Source organism: Salvelinus namaycush, chromosome 1, assembly GCF_016432855.1.
Source record: "Salvelinus namaycush isolate Seneca chromosome 1, SaNama_1.0, whole genome shotgun sequence".
Lineage (NCBI taxonomy): Eukaryota > Metazoa > Chordata > Actinopteri > Salmoniformes > Salmonidae > Salvelinus > Salvelinus namaycush.
This window is the reverse complement of record NC_052307.1, coordinates 50,705,714-50,725,055: the sequence shown is the minus strand read 5'-3', so window position 1 is coordinate 50,725,055 and position 19,342 is coordinate 50,705,714. Positions and strand designations below refer to the sequence as shown.

Sequence of the window (19,342 nt, the reverse complement as noted above, 5' to 3'; positions counted from 1 at the left end):
TATAAAACACATGACAAATTGTGTTTCTGACTTCACTGGCCATTTAAAAAAACACTCCTGGCCACTCTTGAATGTCTTTTAACTAGATAGCAAGTATATCGGAATTATAATGGACCTACAGTGTATGTTTTTCAAATACCAGCCCTTTTTCCTTTGACGAACAAATCGGTCCGCTGAATTTAATTCCCGTTGTGGCACTCGGGACTAAATTATTGGCCACCCCTGGTCTACACCCCTGTTAGAACATCTACCCTTCTTAAAACTTCTTATGGCTGCAATCCCGGTGACGGGATGATATGACAACAACCAGTGAAAGTGCAGGAGCGCCAAATTCAAAAAACCGAAATCTCATAATTAAAATTCCTCAGACATACATGTGTCTTATACCATTTTAAAGGTATTCTTGTTGTTAATCCCACCAAAGTGTCTGATTTCAAATATGCTTTTCAGCGAAAGCACTACAAACGATTGTTAGGTCACACCAAACCACAATAAGCACAGCCATTTTTCCAGCGAAAGATAGCAGTCACAAAAAGCAGAAATATAGCTAAAATTAATCACTAACCTTTGATGATCTTCATCAGATGACACTCATAGGACTTCATGTTACACAGTACATGCATGTTTTGTTTGATAAAGTTCATATTTATATAAAAAAATCGGAGTTTACATTGGCGCGTTACATTCACTAGTTCCAAAAACATCCAGTGATAGTGCATAGCCACATCGTTTCAACAGAAATACTCATCATAAATATAGATGATAATACAAGTTATACACATGGAATTATAGATATACCTCTCCTTAATGCAACCGCTATGTCAGATTTCAATAAAACTTTACGGAAAAAGCACACCATGCAATAATCTGAGACGGCGCTCAGAACAATAGTCAAATTAGCCGCCATGTTGGAGTCAACAGAAACCAGAAATTACATGATAAATGTTTCCTTACCTTTGATGATCTTCATCAGAATGCACTCCCAGGAATCCCAGGTCCACAATAAATGCTTGATTTGTTCGATAATGTCCGTTATTTATGTCCAATTAGCTACTTTGGTTAGCGCGTTTGGTAAACAATTCCAAAGTCACAAAGCACGTTCACTAAAACGTGACGAAGTGTCCAAAAGTTCCGTAACAGTCAGTAGAAACATGTCAACGATGTCTTGAATCAATCTTTAGAATGTTGTTAACATACATCTTGAATAACGTTCCAACCGGAGAATTACATTGACTTCAGTTGAGCGATGGAACGGAGCTGCCTCTCATGTGAACGCGCGTGGTCTAAGCGTGGTCACCTCATGGCAGTGGTTACTCATTCCTGTCTCCTTCGGCCCCCCTTCACAGTAGAGTCATCAGACAAAGTTCTATTGACTGTTGACATCTAGTGGAAGCCGTAGGAAGTGAAAACTGATCCATATATCGCTGTAATTTCAATGGGAGCTTGGTTGAAAATCTACCAGCCTCAGAAAAAATCCAAACAGGAAGTGGAATTTCTCATGTTTTTGCCTGCCATATGAGTTCTGTTATACTCACAGACATAATTCAAACAGTTTTAGAAATTTCAGAGTGTTTTCTATCCAATACTAATAATAATATGCATATATCAGCAACTATGACTGAGGAGCAGGCCGTTTACTCTGGGCACCTCTGTGCACCTTTCATCCAAGCTACTCAATACTGCCCCTGCAGCTATAAGAAGTTAACACGCTAATCAACCAATCCTTTACTAGTTATAAGGAAGGGGAAGTTTCCTTTTGTGGATTAAAGGTGCACTTCTACCTCCTATACTGCAGGTGGTGCTAGATGTGGGCTGTGGGACGGGCATCCTTTCTATGTTCGCCGCCAGAGCAGGAGCCAAGATGGTCATTGGGGTGGACCAATCAGAAATCATCTACCAGGCCATGGACATTGTCAGGTGAGCCGCCATTGTTATCCCAGGGAATCCTGGGAAATAGAGTGTGTTTTTAGACAAGTTGGTTGTGTTGTACTGCCCTGTTTCAAATGCCCCCCTATTTCGTGCTAACTGGACGTGAATATTATGTGATACACAAACACACACCCCATTGACAAGCAGGTGTCTATGAGCTCAGATAAGGCTTTATAGGGATGGTGTGTCAGTGTCCATACATCTACTGCATATAACTTATAACCCCCGTATCACAGGGACCAGAAGCCAGTCAATGGCCGTGTCTGAATACCCATACTTGTGTTCTAAATATTAGGCATTATGGGTATGCGAAAATAAAATGTTTTATAGTACACTATTAAATACACTGCTCAAAAAAATAAAGGGAACACTTAAACAACACAATGTAACTCCAAGTCAATCACACTTCTGTGAAATCAAACTGTCCACTTAGGAAGCAACACTGATTGACAATAAATTTCACATGCTGTTGTGCAAATGGAATAGACAAAGGGTGGAAATTATAGGCAATTAGCAAGACACCCCCAATAAAGGAGTGATTCTGCAGGTGGTGACCACAGACCACTTCTCAGTTCCTATGCTTCCTGGCTGATGTTTTGGTCACTTTTGAATGCTGGCGGTGCTTTCACTCTAGTGGTAGCATGAGACGGAGTCTACAACCCACACAAGTGGCTCAGGTAGTGCAGCTCATCCAGGATGGCACACCAATGCGAGCTGTGGCAAGAAGGTTTGCTGTGTCTGTCAGCGTAGTGTCCAGAGCATGGAGGCGCTACCAGGAGACAGGCCAGTACATCAGGAGACGTGGAGGAGGCTGTAGGAGGGCAACAACCCAGCAGCAGGACCGCTACCTCCGCCTTTGTGCAAGGAGGAGCACTGCCAGAGCCCTGCAAAATGACCTCCAGCAGGCCACAAATGTGCATTTGATTTCACAGAAGTGTGATTGACTTGGAGTTACATTGTGTTGTTTAAGTGTTCCCTTTATTTTTTTGAGCAGTGTATAAAGGTTCAGGTTGGAACCAAATAAAGTTCTTAAGAGTGATGCCATAGGGTAACCATTTTAGGTTCTTTGAATAACCTTAAATGGGATGGTTCTTTGAAGAACCACACACGCAATACCTTATTTTAAGCAAATAAGGTGTTGATCCTCACTTGCATTGCTCCCAAGGTGCCTTTCGAGTGCATTTTAGTTACCAGTACCACCCTTGACTGTGTTTGCTAGTGACAGAGACATGATTGTTATATTCATTCATTTTCAGCCCTGTGGCCTTCACCAAGTAAAATCCTATGTGAATATGTTATTGTTAAAATGTAATTATTTAATACAATACACTACATAGTTTGTAAGGCCTTCTTTTGAGGGCCTAGTTTTACCCTAAAACTCATGGTTTACAGATCACATCAGGCCTGCAAGTCACATAATGCTGGCTTGTAATGCTGGCTTGTAAAGTTGTGTAATTCCTATTGAAATCCAGCCAGAGGAGGGATATCCAACATTTGGATTTTTTATTCACTTACAACCTGCATTCAGAATGACTGCCAGGGTTGGGAAGACTAAAGTATGACACTACCTAAATCATTTAAACTGGAACAAACATTTCAGTATCAGGTGCAATAAGTCCAAGTAACAGATTGGATTAGTTTAGAAAAATGTGTTGTTTATATTTGGAAGCAGAAGATTAATCAATCAAAACATGGATATTGAAACACAATGAAAAAAATCTACCTGCAATAGAGCATGCTGGGAAATATGATAATGATGGCTGTGGTTTTGGTTAAACTCTGGTTAGTAACACCATCACTGGGGTTCTTTTACACCACTTAGTGTTAATTTAACTCCTGAATCAACACTAGAAATGTTACACTGAAAAATTAACGCTGGCCAATTTGCTGTGTGCTATGAAAGTGACACATCTGCAGGCTTCCATACATTTCAAGAATCTTTTAGAATTCTGAAGAACCGTGGATGCCACGTCAAGAACCCCCCCACTTAACTCAAGGTTCTTTATCGGGAAAGAGTTCTCCAAGGAACCTTAGAGCTGAGGAACAACCTTTTTAAGAACATTAATGTTTTTCAGTGTAGGCCTCCCGAGTAGCGCAGCGGTCTAAGGCACTGTGCTTGAGGTGTCACTACAGACCCTGGTTCGATCCCAGGCAGTGTCACAGCTGGCCGTGTCCGGGAGACCCATGAGGCGGCGCACAATTGGCCCAGTGTTTAGGGGAGGGTTTGGCCGGCTAGGATTTTCTTGTACCGTTGAGCTCTAGCGACTCTTTGTGGTGGGCCGGGCGCCTGCAGGCTGACTTCGGTCAACAGCTGGACGGTGTTTCCTCTGACACATTGGTGGGGCTGACTTCCGGGTTAAATGAGCAGTGTGTCAAGAAGTAGTGCGGCTTGGCAGGGTCGTGTTTCGGAGGACACATGGCTCTTGACCTTCACCTCTCCCGAGTCCGTAGGGGAGTTACAGCGATGGGACAAGACTAACTACCAATTGGAAATCACGAAAAATGGCTAAAAGTACAAAAAAATATCCACTACCGTTCAAAAGTTTGGGGTCACTTAGAAATTTCCTTGTTTTTTAAAGAAAAGCAACTTTTTTGTCCATTAAAATAACATCAAATTGATCAGAAATACAGTGTAGACATTGTTAATGTTGTAAATGACTATTGTAGCTGGAAACGGCAGATTTTTAATGGAATATCTACATAGGCGTACTGAGGCCCATTATCAGCAACCATCACTCTTGTGTTCCAATGGCACGTTGTGTTAGCTAATCCAAGTTTATAATTTTAAAAGCTAATTGATCATTAGAAAACCCTTTTGCATTTATGTTAGCACTGCTGAAAACTCTTGTCCTGAATTAAAGAAGCAATAAAACTGGCCTTTAGACTAGTTGAGTATCTGGAGCATCAGCATTTGTGGGTTCGATTACAGGCTCAAAATGGCCAGAAACAAATAACTTTCTTCTGAAACTCGTCAGTCTATTCTTGTTCTGAGAAATGAAGGCGAGAAATTGCCAAGAAACTGAAGAGCTCATACAATGCTGTGTACTACTCCCTTCACAGTACAGCGCAAACTGGCTCTAACCAAAATAGAAAGAAGAGTGGGAGGCCCCGTTGCACAACTGGGCAAGAGGACAAGTACATTAGTGTTTAGTTTGAGAAACAGACCCCTCACAAGTCCTCAACTGGCAGCTTCATTAAGTAGTACCCACAAAACACCAGTCTCAACGTCAACAGTGATGAGGCGACTCAGGGATGCTGGTCTTATAGGCAGAGTTGCAAAGAAAAAGCCATATCTCGGACTGGCCAAAAAAATGAAAAGATTAAGATGGGCAAAAGAACACAGACACTGGACAGAAGAAGACTGAAAAAAGTGTAATGGACAGACGAATCTAAGTTGGAGGTGTTCGGATCACAAAGAAGAACGTTTGTGAGACGCAGAAAAGATGCTGGAGGAGTGCTTGACACCATCTGTCAAGCATGGTGGAGGCAATGTGATTGTCTGGGGGTGCTTTGGTGGTGGTAAAGTGGGAGATTTGTACAGGGTAAAAGGGATCTTGAAGAAGGAAGGCTATCACTCCATTTTGCAACGCCATGCCATACCATGTGGACGGCGCTTAATTGGAGCCAATTTCCTCCTACCACAGGACAATGACCCAAAGCACAGCTCCAAACTATACAATAACTATTTAGTGAAGAAGCAGTCAGTTAGTATTCTGTCTATAATGGAGTGGCCAGCACAGTCACCGGATCTCATCCCTATTGAGCTGTTATGGGAGCAGCTTGACCGTATGGTACGTAAGAAGTGCCCATCAAGCCATTCCAACTTGTGGGTGGTGCTTCAGGAAGCATGGGGTGAAATCTCTTCAGATTACCTCAACAAATTGACAACTAGAATGCTAAAGGTCTGCAAAGCTGTAATTGCTGAAAATGGAGGATTCTTTGATGAAAGCAAAGTTTGAAGGACACAATTATTATTTCAACTAAAAATCATTATTTATAACCTTGTCAACGTCTTGACTATATTTCCTATTCAAATTTGCAACTCATTTCATGTAAGTTTTCATGGAAAACAATGAAATTTGTTTGTGACCCCAAACTTTTGAATGGTAGTGTACATGAACAAATGACCTTGACTAACCTGTAGCCCCGCACATTGACTCGGTACCGGGACCCCCTGTATATAGCCTCGTTATTGTTATTTTGTGTTACTTTTTTATAATTTTTTTAAACTTTCGTTTATTTAGTAAATATTTTCTTAACGTTATTTCTTGAACTGCATTGTTGGTTAAGGGCTTGTAAGTAAGCATTTTACGGTAAATTCTACATCTGTTGTATTTGGCGCATGTGACAAATACAATTTGATAAATTGTTGCTTTTCTAACAAGGGATAGACATCTATTTCTGGAGCGTCTAAAGGACAGCCAGTCAGACTTAGAATCAATCAGCCTTGCCTTAGCCCAAGCTAAATTTCTCTCCTGAATTTTCTCTGATAGTTCATGTGTGAACCAGGGATTAGCTCTATATCTTATCCTTAGTTTCTTGAACTAACATGTTTATCTGCAATAGAGTTGAGCAATGAAGTAAAACAATTTAGTGCCTATCCGAGTCAGAGATATTTGACAAAACAATTCCATATCAGACAAAAGTTGTTGCTCATTGAAATTCCTATAATTTCTCATTGTAATAATGCGAGGGGGAGATTTATGTAGCTTTGCATCTCTTGTGCAGTCAAGGGGGGGTTCAAATGTCACTGAACTCATTAGCAAAAATTCCATAGGCTGTATATTTGAGGGGCATTTTGTCAAAATAATATTTAAATGAGTAGATTTTTCAGGGTGTTTTAAAGTTGGGGCAGTTTGGTTCAGTTATCAGCTGAGTTAGTGCAGATATTTTTCAGCCTGAGCAAAACCTATCAGTAACTGGCATCAACCAATCCAAATTAAGATCACCCCAAATGTCTAATTCAGATTAAGCATAGTTAGATCGTAGGTTCAGACAATTGGCTAAAAGCACATGTTGAGGCAGAGGGAGGGTGATAAATTTCCACTAGCGCAAGTTTAGGACTAGACTAGACATTAAAATTGCTAAAGGACAGAGAGTGTGAGAGATGCATTAACATTTAAGTTGTCCTTTGTAAATATGGTGACACCTCCACATCTGTCAGATCTAAAAACACAACTAGACAGAATTTAGCCAAGTTTCAGATATTACCAAAATGTCAACGTTGGTTTAATTAAGGATCCGCCACTTTTTAAAATTTTCGCCTAAAATGACATACCCAAATCTAACTGCCTGTAGCTCAGGACCTGAAGCAAGGATATGCATATTATTGATACCATTTGAAAGGAAACACTTTGAAGTTTGTGGAAATGTGAAATGAATGTAGGAGAATATAACACATTAGATCTGGTAAAAGATAATACAAAGAAAAAAAACATGCGTTTGTTTAAAAAAAGAAAAAAATAATCTTTGAAATACAAGAGAAAGGCCATAATGTATTATTCCAGTCCAGGCGCAATTTAGATTTTGGCCACTAGATGGCAGCAGTGTATGTGCAAAGTTTTAGACTGATCCAATAGTGTGTAAATAGTATTTTTGTTTTCTCTAGTTTCTGTCCTATATATCAGTGGTTCCCAAACTTTTTATAGTCCCGTACCCCTTCAAACATTCAACCTCCAGCTGTGTACCCCCTCTAGCACCAGGGTCAGCGCACTCTCAAATGTTTTTGTCATTGTAAGCCTGCAACACACACTATACAATCCATTTATTAAACATAAGAATGAGTGTGAGTTTTTCTCACGACCTGGCTCGTGGGAAGTGACAAAGAGCTCTTATAGGACCAGGGCACATATAATAAGAATAAATAATTTTGCTCTTTATTTATCCATCTTACATATAAAACCTTATTTGTTCATCAAAATTGTGAATAACTCACCACAGGTTAATGAGAAGGGTGTGCTTGAAAGGATGCACATAACTCTGCAATGTTTGGTTGTATTGTAGAGAGTCTGTCTTAAATCATTTTGCACACACAGTCTGTCTCTGTATTTAGTTTTCATGCTAGTGAGGGCCGAGAATCCACTCTCACGTAGGTACGTGTTTGCAAAGGGCATCAGTGTCTTAACAGCGTGATTTGCCAAGGCAAGAAACTCTGCTTGTTGCAATTTCGATGAGGCTCTCTTGCTCAGATATCGGTAAGTTGACTGGAGGCAGGGCATGAAAGGGATAACGAATCCAGTTGTTTGTGTCGTCCGTTTCGGGAAAGTACCTGCGTAATTGCGCACCCAAACTCACTCAGGTGCTTTGCTATATCACATTTGACATTGTCCGTAAGCTTAAGTTCATTTGCACACAAAAAATCATACAATCATAGAAAGACCTGTGTGTTGTCCTTGTTAATGCAGACAGCAAAGAGCTCCAACTTCTTAATCATAGCCTCAATTTTGTCCTGCATGTTGAATATAGTTGCGGAGAGTTCCTGTAATCCTAGATTCAGATTATTCAGGTGAGAAAAAACGTCACCCAGATAGGCCAGTCGTGTGCGAAACTTGTCATCATGCAAGCGGTCAGACAAGTGAAAATTATGCTCAGTAAAGAAAACTTTTAAGCTCGTCTCTCAATAATAAAAAAAAGTGTCAACACTTTGTCCCTTGATAACCAGCGCACTTCTGTTTGTTGTAAAAGTGTTACATGGTCCCTGCCCATATCATTGCATAATGCAGAAAATACACAAGATTTCAGGGGCTTTGCTTTAACGAAGTTAACAATTTTCACTGTAGTGTCCAAAACGTCTTTCAAGCTGTCAGGCATTCCCTTGGCAGCAAGAGCGTCTCGGTGGATGCTGCAGTGTACCCAAGTGGCGTCGGGAGCAACTCTTTGCGCGCGCGTTACCTCTCCACTATGTCTCCCTGTCATGGCTTTTGCACCATCAGTACAGATACCAACACATCTTGACCACCAAAGTCCATTGGATGTCACAAAGCTGTCCAGTACTTTTAAAAATATCCTCTCATGTTGTCCTTGTTTCCGGTGGTTTGCAGAAGAGGATGTCTTCCTTAATTGACCCCCCATAAACATAACGGACATATACCAGGAGCTGTGCCAGGCCCGACACGTCTGTTGACTCATCCAGCTGTAATGCATATAATTCACTGGCTTGAATGCAAAGCAGTAATTCTTTCAAAACATCTCCTGCCATGTCAATAATGCGTCGTGAAACAAGTGTTGTTTGATGAAGGCATTGTCTGTATAGTTTTTTGGGCCTTTTCACCCAGCATTGTCCCAGCCATATCCGCGGCAGCAGGAAGAATTAAGTCCTCCACAATAGTATGGGGCTCGCCTGTCCTAGCCACTCGGTAGCTCACCATATAAGACGCTTCTAGCCCCGTCTTATTAATGGTTTCTGTTGCTTTTATACATGTCTTACTACTCGAAAGTCGTCTTTATTCTCGCTCCAAAAAATTCTGTGACTTATTTTTCAAATTGTCATGTTTCATTTCTATGTCTGCGCAAGAGTGAAGTTTACCCGCGAGAGAGTAACGGCTAATGTGATTGTATGTTAATTATTTGACTAGGCTACCTGTATTTGACATTGTTTTTATTTCGCTGAACACTAGATGGTTTAATTGTATTTTTGACAGTGAAACGAGGCTACTCAGGTGAGAAAAAAACATCTCACCCAAATGTATAGCCCTGTTGGAAAATATAAATGTACTGTTTGAAAATGTGAAGTAATGTAAAAAAAAATAAAAAATAAAAAGTTTTTTTATTTACACGTACCCCAGTTTGGGAATATCTACTATATATATAACTCTTATTTTATTTTTAATGTAATATTTTATGTTGTTCTTGTCAATTACTGTTCTGTACTTTGTCATGTATTTGTACGTTTTATGTGGACCCCAGGAAGAGTAGCTGCTGAGTGTTCAGTAGCTAATGGGGATCCCAATAAACCAAACTTAACTTTCCCCAGTATATTGTGCAAGCTTTTAATCTGTTTGCTAAGAGTAGCCACTTCTTCCCTTATGTCCTCCGTGAGTAAAATATTGTTGCATCAGAATTCCGGTCGGTCCACATTGTTTCCCAGAAGAGAGCATAGTAAATACAGCTCCTGCAGCGCATTTAAATGCTCGCCATTTCCCCTGGACGGGGAAGCCTTCATGGGAAGAGACAAAGGAACTAAATCCGTGTCGCAGAGATAGAGCTTTCAGGCAGAGAAGTAAAAAAAATTTTGGACAAACATTAACTGATGTATTTTTCTGGACCTATACAGGCCATCGAGAAATACACCCGATACTATTTTTTAAATTGAACTAAATAGATTCTAGCCTGTTAAACGTAACTTTCTGTGACAAACAATTCACTCTCAAACAAATTGGTGTACTCGCTGTCCTTACTGCAGTTCAAGTCAGCACATCTACCTGCCAACCTGCCAGACAAATACTGAGCTATATTGTATGCTACTTTTTTGTGTGGGAATTATTTTATACTAATACAATTGCTCAGAGGAAGAGATTTTGTTTAACAAGTAGTACAAAAGAGTCAAAGTTATTGGCACCGCTGTTGTCCACTTGCAAGGATAATGACACTGAGCCTTTTTCTAAAATGTTTTATGAGATTGGAGAACACGTTGGGAGGGATCTTAGATCATTTCTCCATACAGAATATTTCCAGATCCTTCGTCTGCTCTTCTGGACTGCCCACTTCAATTCAAACCACAGGTTTTCAAGTCTTGAGATTGAGATGGCCATCGCAAAATGCTGCTTTTTTGTGGTCAATTAACCATTTCTTTGTGTATTTTGATTAGTGCTTGGTGTCAGTGTTTCTGCTACAGTCATTTAGCTGTGGCGCTGCCACGCCCCAAAAAATGTTTTGCTGAGGCGCATTTTGAAGATGCTAGAACAGTCCACATATACTTTTCCTCTGCAAACAAAACGAGTAATGAAAAAATCTGTTATCCCATAGTAGAATAGTTTATCTATTTAACTAATGGTGACATAAAGTGTTTTCTGTGTGAAGTACATGCGTGTTACCCTAACAGGTCGGCCTACATTATATTCACTTTGTTTAAGATTTCTGTGACATACAATTCAGTGGGATGCTAACTAGTTAAATGATTGGCAGCACCATGCTTCAGACTATTTATAGCCGCTATGCTGCATAAATTGGGCTACAGGTGATGATGCTTATTGCTAATAGCATATCTGATAATATGCATGGTCCAATATGTTAAAATAACGCTAACAAATTATTTTACCAGTATGTTATTTGGCTCATTTCTGGATGTAGAAATTATATTTTAGATGGTGTCAGCATAATAAAAAACCAAAAACATTTTGGAGTAGAATGTCCTTTTTAACAAGTCACAAGAACTGAGCTTCTCTGTCCTTCTCCATAAAAATTATTCGGTGGGCACCACGGATCCACAAAACAAGAGTGCCATAATGCTTTCTATCACAGCACATTTGGTTCTGATGTTGTACTCGCACACTTGCAGTGATTTATTAGGACACACATTTGAGTCTTTGCTTCAGAAAATAGATTTGAAATATATTTTCAGTTGGAAAGTGTTTTGGAAATATATTCCCTCCCTAGTAGTATGTGGACTAGTACATTTCCCTCTCCAGCAGTGTGTGGACTAGCACACTTCCCTCCCCAGTGTAGTATGGACTCTCTCAATAGAGGTCTCTGTGACCTCCAGCTACCTTTTTATTTGTTTCAGGTGGTTGAGTTCAATAAAGCGGGTGCCAGACGGCCTGGCCGTAACTCACATAATTTAGTACACATGCCTGACTCTGGTCTTTCCTGCCTCTCGGCTCTTCCACAGCTGCTCTCTGAACTACTGCTAGTGCAACCCACCTCTTAATTAACATCATTTCCCTCAGTCAGACCAAAAAAAACAAAAAGTTGCTTAATTAGCAGGAGGGATGGGGGCAACATCTTATTATGCGAGGTGTTCCCAAGTTCAGGTCATCTGTCAGTCAAAAATCATAGAGCGCTGTGAAGCGGAGAGCCAGAGCTCTGACGTAATTTATAGCATGTTACTGTACAGCCACTGTGTTCCAATTTAGGCATTTATCAGTGCCCAAATCTGCCATTTTCAACCTGTATAGTGGTACGAGTGTAAGGGGCTACTACACTCTCACCTGCTGTGTGTTTTATAACACCTACACCCGTTTTTATACCAGCTCTCCACTAGCACCACCAATGAACCGGACAGTGCTTCCAAACCAAACTCATTTACCACCCTTAGACCACCAAGCACTGCCTGAATGCAGCTTTGAGTTAGGGGCCATTATTGTGTGTTGTTATTACCATTATGCAAGGGAGTGTCGTATAAGCAAAACAATGGGATTGCGGGAGAGGGGACGTTTTAATTTTACAGCCCACTAGCTCGCTGTCGGGTGTGTGTGTTGGCATGCAGGCAGTGTCCCACTAGGCCTCCCAGCGTGACAGGACAAAGTAGTTAAAACATGACATTGTACCCCAGATGCACACCTATACAGATACGCACGTACACACACACACTGGATGTTAATGTAAGAATACAGTGGCTTACGGTAGTATTCACCCCCCTTGGCATTTTTACAATTTTATTGCCTTATAACCTGGAATTAAAATAGATTTTTTTGGCGTTTGTATCATTTGATTTACACAACATGCCTACCACTTTGAAGATGCTAAATATTTTTAATTGTGAAACAAACAAGAAATAAGACAAATATAACTGAACTTGAGCATCCATAACTATTCACCCCCCCCAAAGTCAATACTTTGTAGAGCCACCTTTTGCAGCAATTACAGCTGCAAGTCTCTTGGGGTATGTCTCTATAAGCTTGGCACATCTAGCCACTGGGATTTTTGGCCATTCTTAAAGGCAAAACTTCTCCTGTTCCCTCAAGTTGGATGGGTTCCGCTGGTGTACAGCAATCTTTAAGTCATACCACAGATTCTCAATTGGATTGAAGTCTGGGCTTTGACTAGGCCATTCCAAGACATTTAAATGCTTCCCCTTAAACCACTCGAGTTTTGCTTTAGCAGTATGCTTTGGGTCATTGTCCTGCTGGAAGGTGAACCTCTGTCTCAGTCTCAAATCTCTGGAAGACTGAAACAGGTTTCCCTCAAGAATTTCCCTGTATTTAGCGCAATCCGTCATTCCTTTTAATTCTCACCAGTTTCCCAGTCCCTGCCGATGGAAAAACATCCCCACAGCATGATTTTGCCACCACCATGCTTCACTGGGGGGGATGGTGTTCTCGGGAGATGAGAGGTGTTGGGTTTGTGCACGACATAGCATTTTCCTTGATGGCCAAAAAGCTACATTTTAGTCTCATCTGACCAGAGTGCCTTCTTCCATATGTTTGGGGAGTCTCCCACATGCCTTTTGGCTAACACCAAACGTGTTTCCTTATTTTTTCTTTAGGCAATGGCTCTTTTTGGCCACTCTTCCATAAAGCGCAGCTCTGTGGAGTGTACTGCTTAAAGTTGTCCTATGGACAGATACTCCAATCTCCCCTGTGGAACTTTGCAGCTCCTTTAGTGTTATCTTTGGTCTCTTTGTTGCCTCTCTGATTAATGCCCTCCTTGCCTGGTCCGTGAGTTTTGGGCGGCCCACTCTTGGCAGGTTTGTTCTGGTGCCATATTCTTTCCATTCTTTAATAATGGATTTAATGGTGCTCCGTGGAATGTTCAAAGTTTTGGATATTTTTTTTTATAACCCAACCCTGATCTGTACTTCTCCACAACTTTGTTCCTGACCTGTTTGGAGAGCCCCTTGGTCTTCATGGTGCGCTTGCTTGGTGGTGCCCCTTACTTAGTGGTGTTGCAAACTCTGGGGCCTTTCAGAACAGGTGTATATATACTGAGATCCTGTGACAGATCATGTGACACTTAGATTGCACACAGGTGGACTTTTTTAAAACTAATTATGTGACTTCTGAAGGTATTTGGTTGCACCGTATCTTATTTAGGGGCATCATAGCAAAGAGGGTGAATACATATGCATATAATTTCACTTCAACAGTTTGGACTATTTTTTGTATGTCCATTACATGAAATTCAAATAAAAATCTATTTAAATTACAGTTTGTAATGCAACAAAATAGGAAAAATGCCAAGGGGAATGAATACTTTTGCAAGGCACTGTATGTGATTAAAATGAGAGCCCGACCGATTAGGGCTGTTACGGTCTTAGAATTTGAGGTTACGGTAATTGGCCAGGCCAATGTACGTGGTCACCGACATAACTGTTCAGGGGGGTCAAAAAAAGGAGAGGTCACAATTCTGTTTGTACACTTGTTTACATGGATATGCATCTTAATAAAAACCTACTTGAAACAAACCATTATTATTCGTTATTATCGTAGCATTTCATTATTGTTATTATTCCTCAACAAATTAAGAAATGCCAGGTTGGAGAGGATCTGTCGCGTTTTTGTATTGACACAACATTAATGGAGTCAAAATAAAGATATATGCCTACCTGTTGGCTTTTCTGCATATGTTTTTAAATACTGGTCCTATTTCGACGCACAAAACCATTCAAAATAAGTTTATTTCCACTTTCCCCGAAACATTTGCATAACGTCACAAACCATGCTGAGGTCATTCGATATCAGTGGCATTAACACATTTTCTTCAGAGAGAGGACATCTTAATGAAATAATGTAGCCTAAGCTACTGAAAAGAGGCATTTGATTCTTATTAAAGAGATGGAGTCCAGACAGGCTACTTTAGGAAACTTTCTGAATGGACATGTAGGCCTATAGAGAGAATCAGCAATCTCACACACGCAGACCGCTGTAAAAGCACCCGTTAATCAATCGTTAATGTCAGACACACAAGAAAATATTTTTCCTGAAAATGTTTTTAAAAACCTAGGCCTACCTTTTCAAGAAAGTAGGCTTTAAGATAATGAATTTACAATGAAAGTATGAAGTATTATAATTTGTGCATTCGGAAAGTATTCAGACCCCTTCCCTTTTTCCACATTTTGTTACATTACAGCCTTATTCTGAAATTGATGAGGGAAAATAATTTAATCAATCTACACACAATACCACATAATGACAAAGCGAAAACAGTCTTTTAGAAATTTTATCAAATGTTAAAAATAAATAAATAACGGAAATACCCTACCCTTTGCTATGAGACTCAAAATTGAGCTCAGGTGCATCCTGTTAACATTGATCATCCTTGAGATGTTTCTACAACATGATTGGAGTCCACCTGTGGTAAATTCAATTGATTGGATATGATTTGGAAAGGCACACACCTGTCTTTTTAAGGTTCCACAGTTGACAGTGCATGTCAGAGCGAAAACCAGGCCATGAGGTCGAAGGAATTTTATGTAGAGAACCTGATGGTCACTCTGACAGAGCTCCAGAGTTCCTCTGTGGAGATGGGAGAACATTCCAGAAGGACAACCATCTCTGCAGCACTCCACCAATCAGGCCTTTATGATAGTGGCCAGATGGAAGCACGCTTGAGAAACGGGATTCTCTGGTCAGATGAAACCAAGATTTAACTTTTTGCCTGACTGCCAAGCATTACGTCTGGAGGAAACCTGGCACCATACCTACGGTGAAGCATGGTGGTGGCAGCATCATGCTGTGGGGATGTTTTTCATTGGCAGGGACTTGAAGACTAGTCAGGATCGAAGGAAAGATGAATGGAGCAAAGTACAGAGAGATCCTTGATGAAAACCAGCTTCAGACCGCTCAGGACCTCAGATTGGGACTAAGGTTCACCTTCCAACAGGACAATGACCCTAAGCACACAGCCAAGACAACGCAGGAGTGGCTTCGGTGCAAGTCTATGAATGTCCTTGAGTGGCCCAGAGCCCGGACTAGAATCCGATCGAACATCTCTGGAGAGACCTGAAAATAGCTGTGCAGCGACTCTCCACATCTAACCTGACAGAGCTTGAGAATATATGCAGAGAAGAATGGGTGAAACTCCCCAAATACAGGTGTGCCAAGCTTGTAGCATCATACCCAAGAAGAATTGAGGCTGTAATTGCTGCCAAAGGTGCTTCAACAAAGTATTGAGTAAAGTGTCTGAAATACTTATGTAACTGTGATATTTCATTTAAATTTTTATATATATATAAAAATATATAAACCTGTTTTTGCTTCGTCATTATGGGGTATTGTGTGTGTGTGTGTGTAGATTGATGAGGGGAAAAATGTATTTAATCAATTTTAGAATAAGGCTGTAATTGGGTCTGAATACTTTCCAAATGCACTGTATTTAGCAGATTGTGTTGAGTGAAAAAAATCTAAACTTGTTTCTCACAAGTGTAGCAGGTTTTGAACTCTGCTAACAACGTTTCCACTCTGAAAATGAGAACGGTAAATTACTGTTATTAATACATGGATTAACATAAATGAATGTAACCAGATGACCGGGATAAACAGTAAATTGCGTGTTTTACAAATGGTAGGCTACCACATGGGCGTTCATAGGCTACTATTCTACTTTGCGGGGATAGGAGGGCGGCAATTTTTGTTGTTGTCTCGCCTACAACAGCATATCTGTCAGGACTGGACCTGATCAGCGTTGATTAGTCTATAAAATAAGAAAAGATTCCGTATGAAATTGTACCATGCCATGTTGTAGAGGATTGGCGCATTGTCCATTTGACAGTTAGTTCATTATAGGCTTCAGAGCCAGAACAACCTTGTCGACTGCTGTTGAATAATTAATGAATAGTCAGACACATCCAACCTTTTTTAAAAGATAGATTTAATTGTTTACTAGCAAGCAATCAAAACGAGCCACCCATCAACTCCACACATCAACAAAAAAAATGTTATTGCAGTGCCATGGCCTATAGCATTCTACACCCCTGCGCGATTAGCTGCTCGAGCGTCAAAGGAAAGTTGGAAAGAGGAGGAGATGTAGAAAGTGTAATAAACAAAGTTAGCAAACATTCCTGCTATTAGTTAAAGTTTATCTACATGAAAATAAAGTTAATAAAATACTAGAATGAATTTAAGCCTAATTAAACAATTATTTTCATGACAGTCTCCGTCCACTGTCAGTTACATGGTTATTCAATTACTGTCACAGCCCTATGACCGATATGCTATTTTGGGTCTGATTCCGATTTATTTTTTTGGGGGGGGGGGCAAAACTTACAGATACCGATATGTATGCCGAAATACTGTTTTACAGTGGGAAAATTAAAAAGTTAAATTTTTCAAGTGCCCTTGAAGTCTCATAAATTGTCATCCAAAATAACAAATATCCATTAACTATGCTTCTTCCAATGTTGATTTCATACATTGTGACAATAATGACACATCATGATAATGGTTCAGATAAGCATTAGATTCCCTTTTTCCATCCTATTTATTGAATATCGGTTATCGGCCGATAGCGATATAGCTTTAAAAGGCCAAAATTGAACGATTTTTAATGTGTGTGAACCAAAATATCGGTTGGGCTCTCATTATAATTGTTGCTGTTTGCCAGACAGAAATCTCTCTCTCGTTCGCTCATATGTTTAAATTAGAAAACAGGACGAGTTAAGTTACCACAGTCATTGCCTTTGAAAAATGGGAGATTCTTGATGGATTACAACTCATAATTACTGCAGTGTATTATTCTATTATACAGATAATCCTACTGAATTGTCTGATTAGTCGAGTGTTGCATTGAGAGCTAGACTGTTGTTGTGTAATTCTTCAACCAGCTGCACTGAAAGCCATGCTCACGGATAGGAATACTTTAGGGACTGCACCCTGATGGAGATTTGAACCCTGAACCATATTTTTATTATTTTTTTATTATTATTATTATATATATATATATATTTTTTTTTTACCCCCTTTTCTCCCCAATTTCGTGGTATCCAATTGTTAGTAATTATTATCCTGTCTCATCGCTACAACTCCCGTACGGGCTCGGGAGAGACGAAGGTCGAAAGCCATGCGTCCTCCGAAACACAACCCAACCAAGCCGCACTGCTTCTTAACACAGCGCGCCTCCAACCCGGAAGCCAGCCGCACCAATGTGTCGGAGGAAACACCGTGCACCTAGCTACCTTGGTTAGCGCGCACTGCGCCCGGCCCGCCACAGGAGTCGCTGGTGCGCGATGAGACAAGGATATTCCTACCGGCCAAACCCTCCCTAACCCGGACGACGCTAGGCCAATTGTGCGTCGCCCCACGGACCTCCCGGTCGTGGCCGGCTGCAACAGAGCCTTGGCGCGAACCCAGAGTCTCTGGTGGCACAGCTAGCGCTGCGATGCAGTGCCCTAGACCACTGCGCCACCCGGGAGGCCATATTGGGTTTTTAAAGGAATGTTCCACTCAAAATACAATCGAACCGTGCCGTTGGCTGGTCTAGTTGTAGTGATGCAGCCCCCAGACCACATTTGTCCCTGCGTGCAGCGATTCCCAGCCCCCCGTTCCTCCACTCACATTCTCTGCTTTATCCCTCTCATCGATCTCCCCATCTACATTACTATCCTAATTGTGTCAATAAAACATTAAAATACCTTAATACTCAGTGGCCTGTCTGTAGAAGCAAACCATTTTTGTGAACAGGGTGGTGTACCTAATAAACTGAACAATGAGTGTCTGTAACATTCCATTTTTTTCACTGTAGGACATTGGGGGAATCAACTACGTTTTATTTACAAGGAGCATGTGTGCACCTAATTTGAAAAAATGTAGGCGCACACAAAGAAATTTAGAAGCACAATTAAAAATACGAGGTAATTAAGCTAGAATCATTGGGCCCACTGTAGTGCCCTGTACCCCCGGGGGAGTTGTGGCATAATCCTGCTACTCCGATACAGATGGATTTAAGGTGATGAGACGTGTGTATTTAACCCACGGGGGGGGGGGGGGGGATTAACACCACAAGCAACCAGATGAATGGCGCTCTCTATGTCCGTCTCTCTCTTTCTCTAACATGTACATACACACACACTCTTGCTCTCTTTCTTTTAGTCATATCTCTTTCTACCTCTCAACGCCCCCCCCCCCCCCCCGTCCTGACATTGTCCTCTAAATTACCCCAATAATGAGATTACAGTGTTTCCCTCTCCTGAAAGGAGGGAGAAGAAGGGAGGTAGAGAGGGGGGATAGAGAGAACGTTAGAGAGTGATTCTGGGAGGATGCGATAGCGAGCGAGAGAGGGAGCGGAAGATAAGGATCAGCGCTGCAGAAATGCACTCTTGGGCCGTGAGTAATTGTTCTGTCCCCAGTAACATTAGCTGTCACGATAATGGAATATGCACAGAGATTGATACCCTGGGTTGCCGGTCAGAAAAGGAAGGATAATTTAAACCGGGTGCACTCTCGTAGTCACCACATCAGTATGGACTCGCATGTATTGTGTATACACACACGTCATCTGTACACACGTGCTCTGGACGCACACACACACACACACACACACA

At 41.0% G+C, this 19,342-nt stretch overlaps 1 protein-coding gene across 1 annotated transcript in view; it reads left to right on the top strand.

Moving 5' to 3' along the window:
* Nucleotides 1-19,342, top strand: part of prmt3 (protein arginine methyltransferase 3) — a 100,078-nt gene that overhangs the window by 7,380 nt on the left and 73,356 nt on the right. The window contains exon 9 of the mRNA XM_039003633.1: nt 1,796-1,917. Within this exon, the coding sequence (XP_038859561.1) occupies nt 1,796-1,917 (122 nt within the window). The remainder of the gene's footprint in view (nt 1-1,795; nt 1,918-19,342) is intronic.